The sequence below is a fragment of the Larus michahellis genome, chromosome 6 (assembly GCF_964199755.1).
Source record: "Larus michahellis chromosome 6, bLarMic1.1, whole genome shotgun sequence".
Taxonomy (NCBI): domain Eukaryota; kingdom Metazoa; phylum Chordata; class Aves; order Charadriiformes; family Laridae; genus Larus; species Larus michahellis.
In genome coordinates this window covers 51,088,485-51,103,714 of record NC_133901.1, presented here as the reverse complement: position 1 = coordinate 51,103,714, position 15,230 = coordinate 51,088,485, and the positions used below count along the sequence as shown (strand labels likewise).

Sequence of the window (15,230 nt, the reverse complement as noted above, 5' to 3'; positions counted from 1 at the left end):
GGCATCCCAGGAGGCTACCCCTGGCCTGCAAAAGGGCAGAAGGTCTCACAGGGTCATGAGGCAGGGGTGAGGCAGTCGGAGGAGACTCCAGCAGATGAAAACTGTGGAGCATTGCACACTCTGTTTACAGAAGGTGTAACGTGCCCTCCCGCCCCTACCCATCCATGTGAGCCACTCTGTTGGGACCATCTCTGCATAAGGTGGTATCAGGGTGTGCTAGGCAGGGTTCCTGGTAGAAAAAAATAAGGGTATATAAGGCTTGTAGTTGAACACTGTTGTCATGCACCCACGTGAGGCAGCAAAGCTAAGGCTACACAGCACGTTCATATGAACTTCTGAGCTTTGCCACCCTGAGATCACTCTAGTCTGAAAGCACAATATTCTGTACTAGTTTTTGGGAGGATTGGGACAGGCATAGCATTTGACCTGTTTCTCACTTGGCATCTCATCCTCTGCTAAATTGCATGCTCAGATTTACAAATGTCTGTCTTAATTCTCCTTATTCTCACTGTAGACCTTCAATGAGTTTGAGATTGAACAGCACCAAGAATGTGCCTATGACCACTTGGAAATGTATGATGGGCCCAACAGCAAGTCACCTGTCCTTGGCCGCTTCTGTGGCAGCAAGAAACCAGACCCGGTAGTGGCTTCTACCAACAAGATGTTCCTCAGGTTTTACTCTGATGCTTCTGTGCAAAGAAAAGGTTTCCAGGCAAAGCACAGCACAGGTAAGCTGGTTGCCTGCCAATACCACGCTGTGATGTCATCAAATCTCACTGCATCATTTACCAGGCAAAACAAGACACGCTTTTCTCCCAAATAAGCTTAGCCTGAATTTTAAGTGGTTGTAAATTGTGCTAGCCAGTTCCTAGACCATTATTGGCACCATCAATGCCAGCTTCCTTATCAGCTCAGAGGTCTCTTGATGTCAGGCATTCCTGCTCATTTCTTTAGTTTAAATTGGAGGTGTTTGGTTGAGCAGCAACCCGTTCTGTTCTTCATCAACCCTCAGAAAATGAGGTGATGCCGGTGTATTGGCCCACACACGGAACAGGCTGGTTATGGTGGAAGCAGAGATGTGCTGTGGACAGACACAGTAAGCTTGATCTTCTATCTGTGGCAGCCCAGAGGTGGGTGTCTTGTACCAAGGTTCACTTTTTTGAAATCCCTGCGGCTGTAAACAGATGAAATGTGCTCTGAGCAGCAGCGCTTGAGAGTGGCGAGGAGACATCTTCCTGATTGGCTGCAGGGAAACTTTGCACCAAATCACATGGGTTTAGCACAAGCATGGGGCTACCTTTCTGCAATGCGTGGGCAGAAAAGGGTTATTTTGGTACTCAGTTTTTTAACGTGTTTTGACTTACTGCTGGTAAAATACATGAAGTCAGAATTTCAGCTGCAGGACGAGTGCAAAGAACATGTTATGTCTTCCTTTTAAGCAATTGCTCTATAAAATAATACGTTGTTCCAGAGTATAGTGTGGCAGGAACCCCATTCTGCCAGTTTTAATTGATTGTCTCTTTCCCTCCATGTTCTGTACCAAAAGGACCAAGCTTCTCTATGCTATGTGGGTCAATGGATTCATGGGTGACTGGAGAATTCGCTGGTTTATGGTAGTTTGGTGCAGTGGTTAATTACCTTCCCTGTTGTACATACACTTCATGCTGGAGGTTTTCTCTCCCTAAGGCTGGCCCAAAATTGGGATGGCAAGTCTTCGTTGTGAGGTAGGGCCTTTGATGAGACTGTGTTTTGTGCTCTTTTCGTTTCCAGAGTGTGGTGGGCTCTTAAAGGCTGAAGTACGAACTAAGGAGCTGTATTCCCATGCTCAGTTTGGAGACAACAACTACCCAGGTCAAGCGAACTGTGAATGGGTGATTGTAGCTGAAGACGGTTACGGGGTGGAGCTGATATTCCAGACATTCGAGATCGAGGAGGAGGCCGACTGTGGGTATGACTACATGGAGATTTATGATGGTTACGACAGCACTGCACCCCGCCTGGGACGCTTCTGTGGCTCAGGGGTAAGCCATGGTGGTGGAGATTTCATAGGCATAACTGAAAGTGGCAAGGAAGGGTACTCTTATACCGTTTTTGGAGAGGGGCAGCTTTCACAAACTGGAGATGAGATTGCCTGGTGTGTCTGGGTTTTGTTTCTTCTGCTGCTGCTAGAGATCACAGCCATTTTATCTGATGCACAGAGCTGTCTGAAAGCCTTGCTTGACTGACTTTCCCTTGTTAATGCAGGGCCATGTGCAGCAGCACGGGACTGCTGCGCTGCTGTGCCCCAGCCCTGCCACAAAAGAGTTGTGTAAATGTTGGAAACAACTTCCAAAGGCCAGTTTCATCCTTAGTTACTTCCTGCCTGAAGCCAAGTCTCATTGTGGCCATGCTATGGCATGGGAGAAGGGTGGAGGGACTTGCAGAGCTGCTTGTTGACTCCAGGGTGGCATGCTGTCTCCTAAACTGTTATCTGTGTCCCCATTAAGAGGTGTGACTCTGTTAATGTGAGCAATAGTGTGTGGTATTTAAAACCAGAGGTTCTATGTTTAATTTCTCTAGGACTTCAGCAATGAAATGGAGAAGGTTCTTATTGCATTTAGAGATATCCAAGGAGCAGGTGTGTTGGAACAGTTCTTGCAAACTGGGGAAATGGTCTGGAAAATAAACGAAGGCATAGCAGCTTGGTGTGAAGAAGCTCAGGGCAGCAGGGTAGTAATCTACCTAACTCCACACTGTCAAATGGAGAATGGCTGGGAAAGTGTTAGTCCTGCAGAGAAGCACAGGGGTGCTGTAGCAGGTCACAACAGTGGTGGAGATAAGCAGAGTTATCATGTAAGATACGTGGCTAAGTTATTTTGCTGCTAATGAACCCCGAGAGGGCCTCAGCTGCCAAACAGGGTCCAGTTTGGATTGTGTTATTTCCTGAAAAGATTAGGACAAATTAGAGAAAACTCAGAAGACTGGAACAAGAACATCCAGGGAGTCCTGTGAATGTGACCTACAAAAAACAACTGGAAGAACTGGGATTGTAGAGTGGGCTGGCATCAGCCTTCAAACATAAAGGGCACGCATGCAAAGAGCAAGGGAGTGTGCTCAGGAAGTCGGAGCAGGGCAGGAGGTACTGGGCGCTCAATGTTTGTGTTTCCTGGCCATTCTGTGGGATTAAATTCCAGCATCATAGCACAGGCAGTTATTTAGCCTGCAGACTTGACCACTCTGTGCTGTCTTCTTTACTTTTCTGCAGCCTCTGGAAGAAATCTACTCTGCAGGGGATTCCATCATGATTCGATTCCATACAGATGACACCATCAACAAGAAAGGCTTTCATGCCCGATACATAAGTACCAAATTTCAGGATGCATTGCACATGAGAAAGTAGTTTGACTGCTCCTCACAGCCATTCCCATCTGAAGACTGAGACATTTAACTGTGATCTTTGTCTTTTTTTTTTTTTTTCAAGCTTCTGTGCACGTGGCCAAAAGCGGTGTACAGTATTTCCTGTAACTGAAACTAAATCCAGTCTCAAAGGTTTGCCTCTGAAATTATTAGCATGACCCTTTCTTGTTAACATACCCAGGACCAAAAATTGTCTTCTAATCATACCTGCCAGGGCATAAATGTTGTATTTTGCACAGCTTGCCATGGGGCTGAGTGAAGACTGATATTGAATTGAGGAAAGCCTTCATCCTTGCATATCCTGTTTCTAGGTGACATTTCCTAAGCATCCTGTACACATGAGCTGTCTGAACATATTTTCTGGAGCAGATGATGTGGACAGCCACCCTGTAGGATTTTCTCAAAGGACCTTGGGAGCCACCCACTCTCCCCTACCAGCCCAAAATACTTTGTGCAATAAGTGAACAACCAGATGGTTGGGACTCCATCACTCCTTCTGTCCCATCTATTTATTGTCTTGGTTATTGTGGATTGAAAGGTAGGCAGGGGCATGGGAACAGTCTCTTTAGGGCTGCTAGCTACTTGGATCACAGTGAACAAGAAGGGCCCAGTGCCTGTTTTGCAGTAATTGTCATGGAATGACAATGTCATATGTTGAATGGAAGTACTTTGATACAGTGGCCAAGGGAAAGGTGGTGGCTGACAGGGGAAGTGCTGTGGTGGCATGCAAGGCATGACTGTGTAATGGTGGCAGAACTTAACAGCTGAATTACTGACAGCGTGCTCCAGTTACACCACCAGACAAGGCAGCTCAGAGGGCCATGGCAGCAGTCCAGGCCTTGTCTTAAATAAGGAATCTCTCCTCATCACTGCACCCATGTTTGCTTTCTCAGCCTTCTTTACGCTGCTTCCTTTCCTTAGTACCACTTCCATGTGAGCCCTTCCTTTTCACAGCTGAGCTGCTCTCCCCAGGGCTCCCCACCGCAGCCTAGGAGTGCTCTGCAACATCAGCTAGCCGGGGTGTCTTAAGGAAGGAAGCGCCAGGCCAAAGATAGTCAGGGTGTTCCTGAGGCAGAGGAACACAGGCCATCTCTGGTGAGCTCTGGGAACCTGTCAAAGATGTGCAAGCTCCGGGCACGGGACTAGGAACAGGAGAGCTCTGCTGGTTTCTGCTTCCTCCCTGTTTCTCGCTGGCCTATGGCCCAGTCACTTAACTTCATGGCAGGGGTGGAAGCGAGATGGTGACTTAAGCACTTTGAGCTATAAGGCTCAGACATGCTCTGTGTTGCAGTTCTTTATGTATGTGGAAGCTACTGCGCCATGGACTTGCAGATTTAACGGGTAGCTTGGCACTTCTTTGGGAAAAAGTAGGGAAAACTGTGCTTTTGGGGGACCCGCTGTAATTGAGCTGTTGATATGGAAGAAAAAAAAGAGAAGAAAAAAGAAGACTTTATTCTGAATGATATTTCATTAAGGCACTCATGGGCAATTATGAGCTAAAAGCTGAGGTATGTTAGCTTTAATAAAGTATTTATAATCCAAGGATTACTATGTTTACATAACCAATGTACTGTCAGGCTCCGGGGTGACACCTCCTCTCTGGTGTATGACTGCGGAGAAGTGTGGGGCCAGCGCCACTGTCAGGCACAAACGACATTCCTGGAGATGGGGGCATTTCCAGATGGATAATAAATAGACCCAACCCTCTCCAGAAGTCCTTGAACAGAATATGGTCCAAGTATTGTGAATACTAGGAGAAGCAGATGCATGAAAATATTTTCTTGCTTAGAACAAGAAAAATAAAGTAATTTATACACACACACACAAGATTATATGTATATAAAATGTGCATGTAGAAGACCGGTAGTCAAAGCCTTAATAAGTGTCATGTGAATAATACAGTACCATTGACTATAGCTTTATTGCAGGCTGTATAAAACCCTGTTATTTCTGGTTTGGTTTTTTAGCTCTGTTTTGTTCCTGTTTTCAAATTTTGTGGCCTTTTACCAGGCAAGACCTCTGATCTCAAGCTGTTTGACCATGCAGGTCTGGGGAGGTGAGCTCTGCTAGATGGGGTCTGCGTTTGTCCTTCTCTTCCTTGCTCCCATTCAAGCAAAATCGCAGTGATACAGGTCTGGAAATAAAAGTGTGACACCGATCCCTGTGAAACAGAAGGAAAGTTCCAGGTGGCAAGCGGTGGTTCAGGTTTCCTGTCTCTCTAAGGGGAGCAATGACTCTGGAGAGAAGTGACTGTAGGAGCTTCCCGTGTACTTTAGCATCTCTGTTCCATGTTCTGTTAATTTCCCATCTTCCCCAGACCGGTTCACTGCAGATGCTTGCAATGTTGTTTGACAGATCTACTACGCTTGTTAGCATTCATGCAGGTGTCTCTTGTGACAGTGTGCTCACAACTGTTGTACTGTGCATTTCAATCAATAGTCCATGTAGAATATTTCTGCTGTACTGACTGGGCTTAACAGTCGATAATTCTAAATGTGCGAAAGTTTCTTAAGAAAAAAGAAAAAAATGTCAGATCCTCTAAGGTGTATATACGTATTCTGGTCTTTGTGTGGTTCTACATTTCACTAACTAAAATAAATTTCTAAGAGGGGGAGGAGAGGAGGGTGTTGGGGCAATCGCAAATGTATACCTGTGCCCAGAATGAGTCTCTGCATTCATTAAAGACCGTGGATTCAGTTGCGCATTCTGTTGTATGCATGCATTTACCACTTCCTCAAGGGGAGGAAACTTCTTAATACATTCCTTGTTCTGCCAACTGTTGTTTGTGTCTACTGCTAATACCGGGTGGGATTTACTCTCTGCAGGAAGTGACTTTCCCTTGGGCCTTTAGCTTTGTCTTGGCTTTTGCAATCAAGAGGGCATTTAGGAAGTAGGGCAGAGGAACAAGTTGGTCAGCCAAAGGACTACATCATTGTGTTTCATGTTCTGCATTCGTGCTTTAGTGGGCTCAGATGCAGATCTGCAGTGATAAACATTAGGGATCTGGGAATTAGTAGAACAGGAATAATAAGTAGACTTCAAAAGAGGAGGCTCATTTACTACACTACAGGGGGTATGGCCTTCAGCAGCAGGTCCCAAAGAACCCTGGGACATGAAACTCCTGTGCAAAGGACAGCAGCATGAGCATCAGGCTAATGTTCCTTACTGCAAAGTTGTGGTCCGCACTCTCATTGTGGCAGCAAAATGTTCAGTAGCTAGGCAGCACCTAAAATGCTTTTCTTTCTGTCCACTGCTTGTTGTCTACCCTGCTTGCTAAGGATTGTGCCTGTGTTCTTTCCCCAGCACAGAGCCAGTTCATGCATGTCCCACTACCCAGAACATTTCCTGTGGTGTGTGTCACAGCTGTTCAAACATTCGTGGTGACTGAATTTCCTCCCAGCTGTTCCCCAAGGGAAAGCAGCAATGGAGATGAAGTTAGGAATAAGCATCCCCGTGTAGCCTCCTGCACCAGAGTATCGTGGTGCAGTATAACCCTGGAATGAGTCTGGAGGCTGACAGTCAAGTCATCAGGTGGACATAATTTCCAAAATGAGGGCCAGAAGCCTTCAGTCACGCAGAGAGTTACAGTCTAAAGCAATGTTGAAACACTAGAAATGATGCAGCCCAAGTGGAGCTGGTGGGAAACAGGAGGTAAAATAGAAGGTGGAATATGAACTGGAGTTACAGCTACTAGAGAAGCACACAGACATTTGCAATTGTAGTGAGGTTGGTTCTTACTGTGTGCATGATCTCTCTGTTGTACGTGTAAAGATCTTTTGCAGGCTTACATCTTCCCTGCTGTTCAACTACCATGTTCCCTTAATGTCTCTTTCCACACTGACTGCCTGCCACCAGTGTTGTGTGACATGGCCAGTCCTCGTTTTCTCTGCTTATTTCTAGAAACAGGACTTCATTTGCCAGAAAGCACCCAAGGACCATCCAGTCACCGTGTGTAAGAACATGAAGGGAATATCCATCGTTTGCCAGGAGATTCATCATCTTTTAAAAACAGGAGTACCCAGTGTTATAGCACACTTCAAAGAGCGATGCCTCAGACCAGACAGGCTTGTTGGTCTTGGCATCAAGCCAGCAGAAATCCTCCACTTTGTCCTGGCCTTTCCAGCAAATGTGCTCTGGCAGACGAGGTGCAAGCCTTAGAAAGCAAAAGCAGGATTCCCCTCAGGCTGATTTGTGGTACATGTTAAACATGCTCTGGGAGGCAGGAGCGGTTTTCTTTGCCATGGGGCAGGCAGCGAAGAGGTGGAATGCCCAGAGCCCTGAATCCCAGCTTCCCAGGCGCATGCCAGACCCTGCCCCTGGCAGGGGCTTGGCTCTATCAGGTGTGCTGGGACCCAGCCAGCTTTTCTGAGTCAGACCGAGAGAAATGCTCTCGCCTCTTCCTCTTTGCAGGTTCGCAGTTCTATTTTTAGCAGGAAGAGAAACTCATCCTAAAAGGAGCGCTAGTCCTGGCATCGGGCAGTCTGCCATTAACGCCTGCTGGGATTTCTCGGGGAGAAGAGCGAAATGGTGAGTGGAGTCATCCTGTTGAGTCGGTTGGGTCTTGTCTGCATGGAAGTAGCGGGGGAAGGTCAGAGTGCAGGAGAGGTGAGGCCACGGGACCGCTAAGCTGTTGGATGAAAAGCTCCCTGGGAGTGTTTAACCCTCCCGTTTTCTGTCCCAACCAGATCAATCAAGCTGGTCCCTTTGTTAGCTCTGCGTCTCCTTGTGGCGCAACCAATGGTTTCAGACACCTGCTTGGATTTTAGCATCTGCCCCAGCTTTTCTGTCCTGGAGGTATTGCCTGGTCTTAGGGCAGTTGGAGCAAAGAGGAGGCTTGTGCCCTGGATCATGCAGTGGATCCTTCTGGAGGAGATTTCCTGTCCTGGGAGATGAGACCTGCTGAAACGTATGCTCTCTGTTTAGAAATGGCCAGGTGAGAGTGGCGTGGAGTGAAACCTCCTTCCTCCCAGCAGCGAGGCAGCTCTGAGGCTAAAGCAATGTTCTCTGAAATATAACAATGAATTAATTTCAGGAGCGTTCACTGAAAACATGCTCTCGAAGGACCTTGAATTGACAGCAGAGCTTGGGGAGTGCAGCACCAAGTTAGTTGTTAACAGCATACAAACAGAAATAATAGATTAGTGGCTTTAGTACCTCTAACCTCTGTTGATCTTTCACTTCCCCATATTGGTCCCCTTGGGATCTCTCTTTGTCTCCCTTCCACAGTCCTACCCAGTAAACGGCACGTAGCCTGTGCCAGCTCCATCCAAGAGCTGACCAGGTGTTACCCCTGGAGCTGTATAGGCGCAGAAGAGATGATCCCTACCCATGAGCAATCACAGTTTAAGCAAGCGCAAGAAGAGCTAGGGGAAAGGGAGTATTATCTGTACGTTGGAGAACTGATGCTGAGAGATGGAAGCATCTGTGGTAAATCTAAGAAGTAAACCCAGAAGTAAATCTAATGTCTGGACCTGTGTGTTAACTGCAACTTCTGCTCCTTTCAATGAGAGGCTCTCTGTACTGAGTCATAGGATATCCCAAATCCTGCATTTTGTAATTAAAGGCAGTCAGAAGAGAGCACAAATACCCAGTGCCCTGCAAGTCACCTGGTAGAGATTTAAGTGCAGAACCAGGCATTTCCTTTAAATAAGGCCTTACTTATACAGTCTGTCTGCCAGTGTCCCACCTCAAGAAACTACGTATTTAATCCTGGCCTGGAACTGTGATCGAATAAACTAGGAAAAACATTTCTACTCAAATTAAGGCCTACCAACCAGGTTATTGTGAGTAATAGACCTGTTCCTAGATGGCAGCTTACATTTGTAAATAGTCAGTTGCACACACAAATAGTTTCACAGATAACTTGAGCACAGAAAGGTGATGACCATATGTAAATACATTACTTAGGTGGATCCTTCTAGTCAAGCCTTCACTTAACCTGTATGCACAATCCTAGAAATAATAGTGAAGTCCATTAAGTGCCCTGTCTTTAACTAAGAAGGAGGAAATAAAATAGATTTACAGCTTCTGAGAAGAGGCAGATATGAAAATCCAAGCTCAAACATTAACAGGTCAGCTGTTTGCAAAGGTGTGTTTCAGTAAGTTCAAGGAAGGCACAGTAGAAAATTTGGGTGAGAAATGTCAGTGCTATATTTCATTCCCAGCTGGCAGCCTCAGTGCAGCAATACCTGCACCTCTAAGGAGTTTGAAAGAGATCTTTTTCGCTCGGTGACCCATTGCTAGCTGTGTCTGCACGCTCAGAGGCATTCATTTCACCACATCTGTGGTCCCATAAGCTAAGCTGTTCAGAGGTTACGCTTCCAGTGTAACAATGCCCACAGCTTGTGTATAAAGGCCACACTTCTAAATAGGCCTCCAGATGGTGTGTGTAATGGGAGGGTGAATCCTGGATCTTTCAGTAATTTCATCCCCTCTTTGACTTTTCTGTGGATTATGGTCCTCAGCACTCAGTGGTGTGCCCTGCTCCCAGACTGTAGGACTTAGGCTGAGCCACATCTCTCATAGCTTGCATGCATTTTGAGTCTTTCTTCTCCATAACCTGCAGTATCCAGACTTTCATTGGCAAACTTTCACTGCGTTGACCTCCTTGTTGTGAAGTAGCCAGGCCCTCCTCAGTGCATGGCAGCAGAGCTTCACGCAGTCAGAAAAAGGACAACTCTCTGCCAGCTTCCTCTCTACTGGCTTTTTGTGGATGCAAAGCAAAGCTCTTCCAGCCTTTTCCTGTCACCTTCCAGAGACCTCATCAGTTTTGCTCTTTCACTCCAGTTTATTTAATTCTTACCTGTTTCTGGGACTGGCTGGAGTTCAGGAATAACACTGAATCTAAGAGCTTAAAAGAGCTGTTTTATATAGCTGTGCATACTGCTTGCCCCTGGACTGTAGGAGAGGCTCCTGCACTGCTTGACCTGATAACCCCCCTCTGAAGCTGAGCTTCTCCGCAGTACCATTCCCACACTGTCACTAGCACCGATTCCAACAGGCAGCCCCAGCTGCCCACAGAGCTCACCATGGGGTGGACCCAGTATTGCTTCCAGCAGTAGAGATGCACCAGTGAAGGAGATTAAGAGCAGCTTTCAGCTGTCTCCAAGCCACTTTCTGTGTTCCTCCCAGATGGCAGAGTCTCTGTATCTCAGCTGACAGATGGACAACGCATCTAGCAGGGACTCTTTGGAATACCTTCCTTCCTATGTGTGGAAACAATTTATTCAGGAAGGAGTAAATGTGTTTCTATCATTTTCAGCTGTCCTTGAATCAACAGGAGCAGGCACATGTCATTAGTTTGGCGCTTAAAGGCTGCAGGTCCAAGTCCTTGCTGTTTTACAAGCCCTCACTGTACTTCATCTCCTAAGCCATAGTGGGGTTAAACAGCATTACGCTTTCTCACTGGGGACGTGTCAGGGTAAATGTGTTAAATGATAAGACCTAGACTACTCAGAGGTCCTGTGTGGTATAAACAATTTAGGCAAACCAGTTCATGTTTCCTCATATCACTTTCATCAATAGCATGGCATGGGTTTTGTTTTCTCTGGAGTAACTAGCATGACTTCCCTGTTCAGCTCAAATGAGTATATTCTCATGCCATCATTTCCAGTCACTTCAGAAGCTCCCCTCCCCAGTCCTTCACCTGGACAGTGGCATCTACCAACTGCTAATGCTCAGTTCTGGGTTTCTTGATTTTATTTATTTTCTTTCTCTGCAGGAGGAAACAACATCTTTCTCGCCGTTTTACAACAGAGCTGTAAATTCAGTAAGTACACTGCATAGGATGAAGATCAACTGACTACTCGCCATGGTGTTATCTGTAGGAGCTGGGGGGTGGGATACTGGAAGAGAAATTGCTGCCTTTATGGGTGAGTGTTGATGCGGATCTTCTGACAGACTGTCCTACTGCTGCTGACATTGTATTGTAGCAGTAAAGACAGGTGAGATGCTTAAAGTACACAACAGGAATCTGTGCACAGGTATTTGTGCCTGTTTTTCTGTTTATTTAGAAATGAGAAAATCCATCTAGAGGTGACTTTGCTGAGCGTGTAATGCAGCTGAACTTTCTTCCTGCTCCTTTCACCAAAGGGAATGTGAATGTCATTTCAGACTTAATTTCTGTTCTCTCCCAGTGAGAGACGGGGTGACGAGGGGTGTAGGCTCTTAGCCATCGCAGCAGTTACCAGAGGGTCCTTTACATGTCCTGCCACTCAATTAAGATATGTGTCACTGTCAATTTTTTGCTGAGAGACATGGGGTTCCTCTCTTTTCCCACAAAAAATCATGGGCATGCAAACATCTTTCAGTAACAAGTGAGGCACCTGCCGTCATCACTGCCTGTGTGATGGACTTCCTCCTTGCTGGAGCTGCCTTGTCATTTGGACCTGAATGTGACATTTTGCAATGCCTGTAAAAAGCCAGAGGGTTTTGGTTTCGGCTACACCAGGTTTGCCAGTGCCCAGCACTGCATGCCTTGCATCTGCAAGCCAAGGTAGTGATAGATCCTCTGGGCAAGGTCACACAGGCAGCTGCCCCCAGCATCGTGGCAAGGACAGAGAGTAGAATGTTGCAAAAGCACATCTTTTCTTGAGGCTGCCTGCTCCCCTTTGTGCTGCTTTACCTTCTGAATCCAGCTTTCTCTGGCATATATTTGTGTTTATCTCTTCTATATGCTTTGTATATGCTTTTTTTTTCAGCCTCAAGCCCCTTTTTGAGAAAAAAACCCATATATTCCTTCCATTCGGTCAAACCCATTTTTGGATGAATCAGAGTTTGTGTTCTTGCTTACAACTGGGGAGTAGAGGCCACGGCCTCAGGGCGCAGCTGAGTGCTCCGTGTGTTACTGGCCGCACGCTGTTGTTGGAGTCTTGCAGCTCCTCACTCAGCCTCTCTCCTTGCTTGCTTTATGTGAAACATTTTTTTGTACGTGTTCTATAACCATCTTATTCCTAGACTTCTGCACATACAACTGGAAAAACAACTGTCCAGGCAGATCATTCTTCTGGGGTAAGAGTTTGTTTCGTTATTTGATGCAGTTGATTATTTGGAATGTTTTCCCTCTGAAATCAAATCTCTGCTTCCCCTATCCATCCCAGTATGCAGTACAGCTGGGCTGGATGCCACTGTTTTGATCCAGGGTTGCAGTTTTATTCCTCACATTGGGTTTTCTTGCTGTTGTATGATAGCCACTCGCTTGGCTACTAAGCACAGAGTTAAAGGATCACACTGCATGCATTTGACCTGACTGTCTTTCTTTATAAGTTAGTATGAGCCCTGGGTGGTTGAAGTGGCAGCAGCGATACCCAGCGTTCTGGCCTTGGTCCTTTTAGTCATCTTGGCAGTGGTCTGTGTTCGCCAGTGGAAGAACTACAGCTGGAATCAGGTGACTACCTTCCATCTCGTGGGTGCCTTGCTACTTCCAAGCTTAGGTCTCCGCATCAGAAACTTGATTCAACATCCTCTGCAGCTCTCAGGAAGTTCAGGACCACATCTCTTGGCACTCAAAGTGTCTCTGCTCTGACTCTCAAAGTCTGGACCTCAGCCTGGGAGTTGAAGGTTCATAAAGATAAAAGAGAAATTCATGTGAAAATACTGAAGGGGCAGTGCTAAGTGGTCTGTTAACTAGCAGGAAATTTAAAAAAACCCAAACTATCACTACTGTTCTTCAGTGGATTTCTCTGTCGTGTCCCATAGGAAACCATTCATTTAGGGATCCTCTCACTCCAAAAAGGTGTTACTTAGCTCCGGAAATGCTGCCAAGGTGTTTCATAGTATGTTTAGCCTGGTCACCTTTGTTTCCACTGTTGCAGCCCATGGGGTGGGTCTTTGTGCTCTGCCTACCTCCCCAGGGCTGGGGTAGAGTTTCTGTAGCAGCACACTTCCTTCCTCGCCCACATCACCAAAGACACAGTCAACCTGCCTATAGAGGAAGAATGCCATGACGCATTCTGGCACCCAGACGTTGACAGTTCTACTTAACAGGGCCCCTTCCTTCCCCTGCCACTTTACGGATGTTTTTAACTAGCTCTGGTACTTGCATAGATCTTTATTTCCTCACTTTAGACAGGAAGGTGTAACAGTACTGAGGGAGATGATTTCCTTGTAGTTGTTGTTGGTTAACATCACCTCTTTTTTTTCTGGATGTAAATGTGAAAGTGAGGTTTTTGCCCTGTGTTAAAAGACCAAACAGATTTTAGATGTTCTAATAAAGGCAATACTCAGGCACTGAGGTTTCCCCTCTGCAAGGCCATTCGCATGGGCAGGCATCAAGTGGGCCCTGTGATAGTTCCAAATTGAAGAGTCTTTTGGCATCCAGCTTAGAATATGTTGGGTATTATCCCAAATATTATCCCTTGTGTGGTTATTTGTCCCTGAGTACGTCCCAAGTTCTGGAGCTGTTTAGTAACAGAACGTTTTCTCACTGCTCTGTGCTTCTCATGCAGTTGTTTGTCAATTGTAGCTAGATGTTGTTTGTCACTGCTCTGTTCATTGCTTCAGACGAACCAACATCCCAATGGGCAGGAAGAACATGAATATGAAAATGAACATAAATATGGATCATCCCCTAACAGATGTCCAGACGTAAGTCATCTATTAACTGATTCTCAACATAACACATGTGCTGCTGAGTGCATTCCTAAATGCAGGACTGGCTTCAAGGGTAGCCCTACAGAGCTGTGGTGGGTTGACCCTGGCTGGACACCAGGGGCCCAGCAAAGCTGCTCTATCACTTCCCCTCTGCACTGGACAGGGGAGAGAAAGTATAATGAAAGACTCATGGGTTGAGGTAAAGATTGTTCACCAATTACCATCACAGGCAAAACAGACTCACCTTGGGGAAATTAGTTAAATTTATTACCATTCAAATCAGAGTAGGATAATGAGAAATAAATCCAAATCTTAAAGCACCTTCCCCCCACCCCTCCTTTCTTCCCAGGCTTAACTTCATGCCCAAATTCTCTACCTACTCTCCCTGCGCAACACAGGGGGATGGGGAATGGGGGTTGTGGTCAGTCCATCCCATGTTGTCTCTGTCGCCCCTCTCTCCTCACGGGGAGGACTCCTCACACTCTTCCCCGGCTCTAGCATGGGGTCCCTTCTAAGCATGGGTCCCTTCTACGGGGTGCAGTCCTTCAGGAACACTGTTCCAGTGTGGGTCCCCCACATGGTCACAAGTCCTGCCAGCAAACCTACTCCAGCATGGGCTCCTCTCTCCATGGCGTCACAAGTCCTACCAGCAAACCTGCTCCAGCATGGGCTCCTCTCCCCATGGGGCCACAGCTCCTGCCAGGTGCCTGCTCTAGCGTGGGCTTTCCCACAGGGTCACAGCCTCCTTTGGGCATCCGCCTGCTCCAGCGTGGGGTCTTCCACAGGCTGCAGGTGGATATGTGCTCCACCATGAACCTCCATGGTCTGCAAGGGCGACAGCCTGCCTCACCATGGTCTTCACCACGGGCTGCAGGGGAATCCCTGCTACAGCGCCTGGAGCACCTCCTCCCCTCCTTCTTCACTGACCTTGGCATCTGCAGAGCTGTTTCTCTCACATATTCTCACTCCTCTCTCCAGCTGCAGTTGCTGGGCTGTTTTTTTCCCCCTTCTTAAATATGTTATCCCAGAGGTGCTACCACCGTCACTGATGGGCTCAACCTTGGCTACTGGTGGGTCCATGTTGGAGCCAGCTGGCATGGGCTCTATCGGATGTAGGGGAAGCTTCTAGCAGCTTCTCACAGGAGCCACCCCTATAGCCCCCCTGCTACCAACACCTTGCCACCTTGCTTTCCTTCTTGAGGGAGAAGGAGGGATGAACCTGGAATGTGAGCAAATATGATATT

General features: G+C 46.8%; 1 protein-coding gene across 1 annotated transcript in view; it reads left to right on the top strand.

Moving 5' to 3' along the window:
* TLL2 (tolloid like 2) overlaps window positions 1-4,816 on the top strand; it is a 101,816-nt gene extending 97,000 nt beyond the window's left edge. Inside the window, exons 19-21 of the mRNA XM_074590750.1 lie at window positions 515-728; window positions 1,771-2,021; window positions 3,245-4,816. Coding sequence (XP_074446851.1) covers window positions 515-728; window positions 1,771-2,021; window positions 3,245-3,379 — 600 coding nt within the window. The 3' untranslated portion in view covers window positions 3,380-4,816. The remainder of the gene's footprint in view (window positions 1-514; window positions 729-1,770; window positions 2,022-3,244) is intronic.
* Window positions 4,817-15,230: the final 10,414 nt, after the last annotated feature.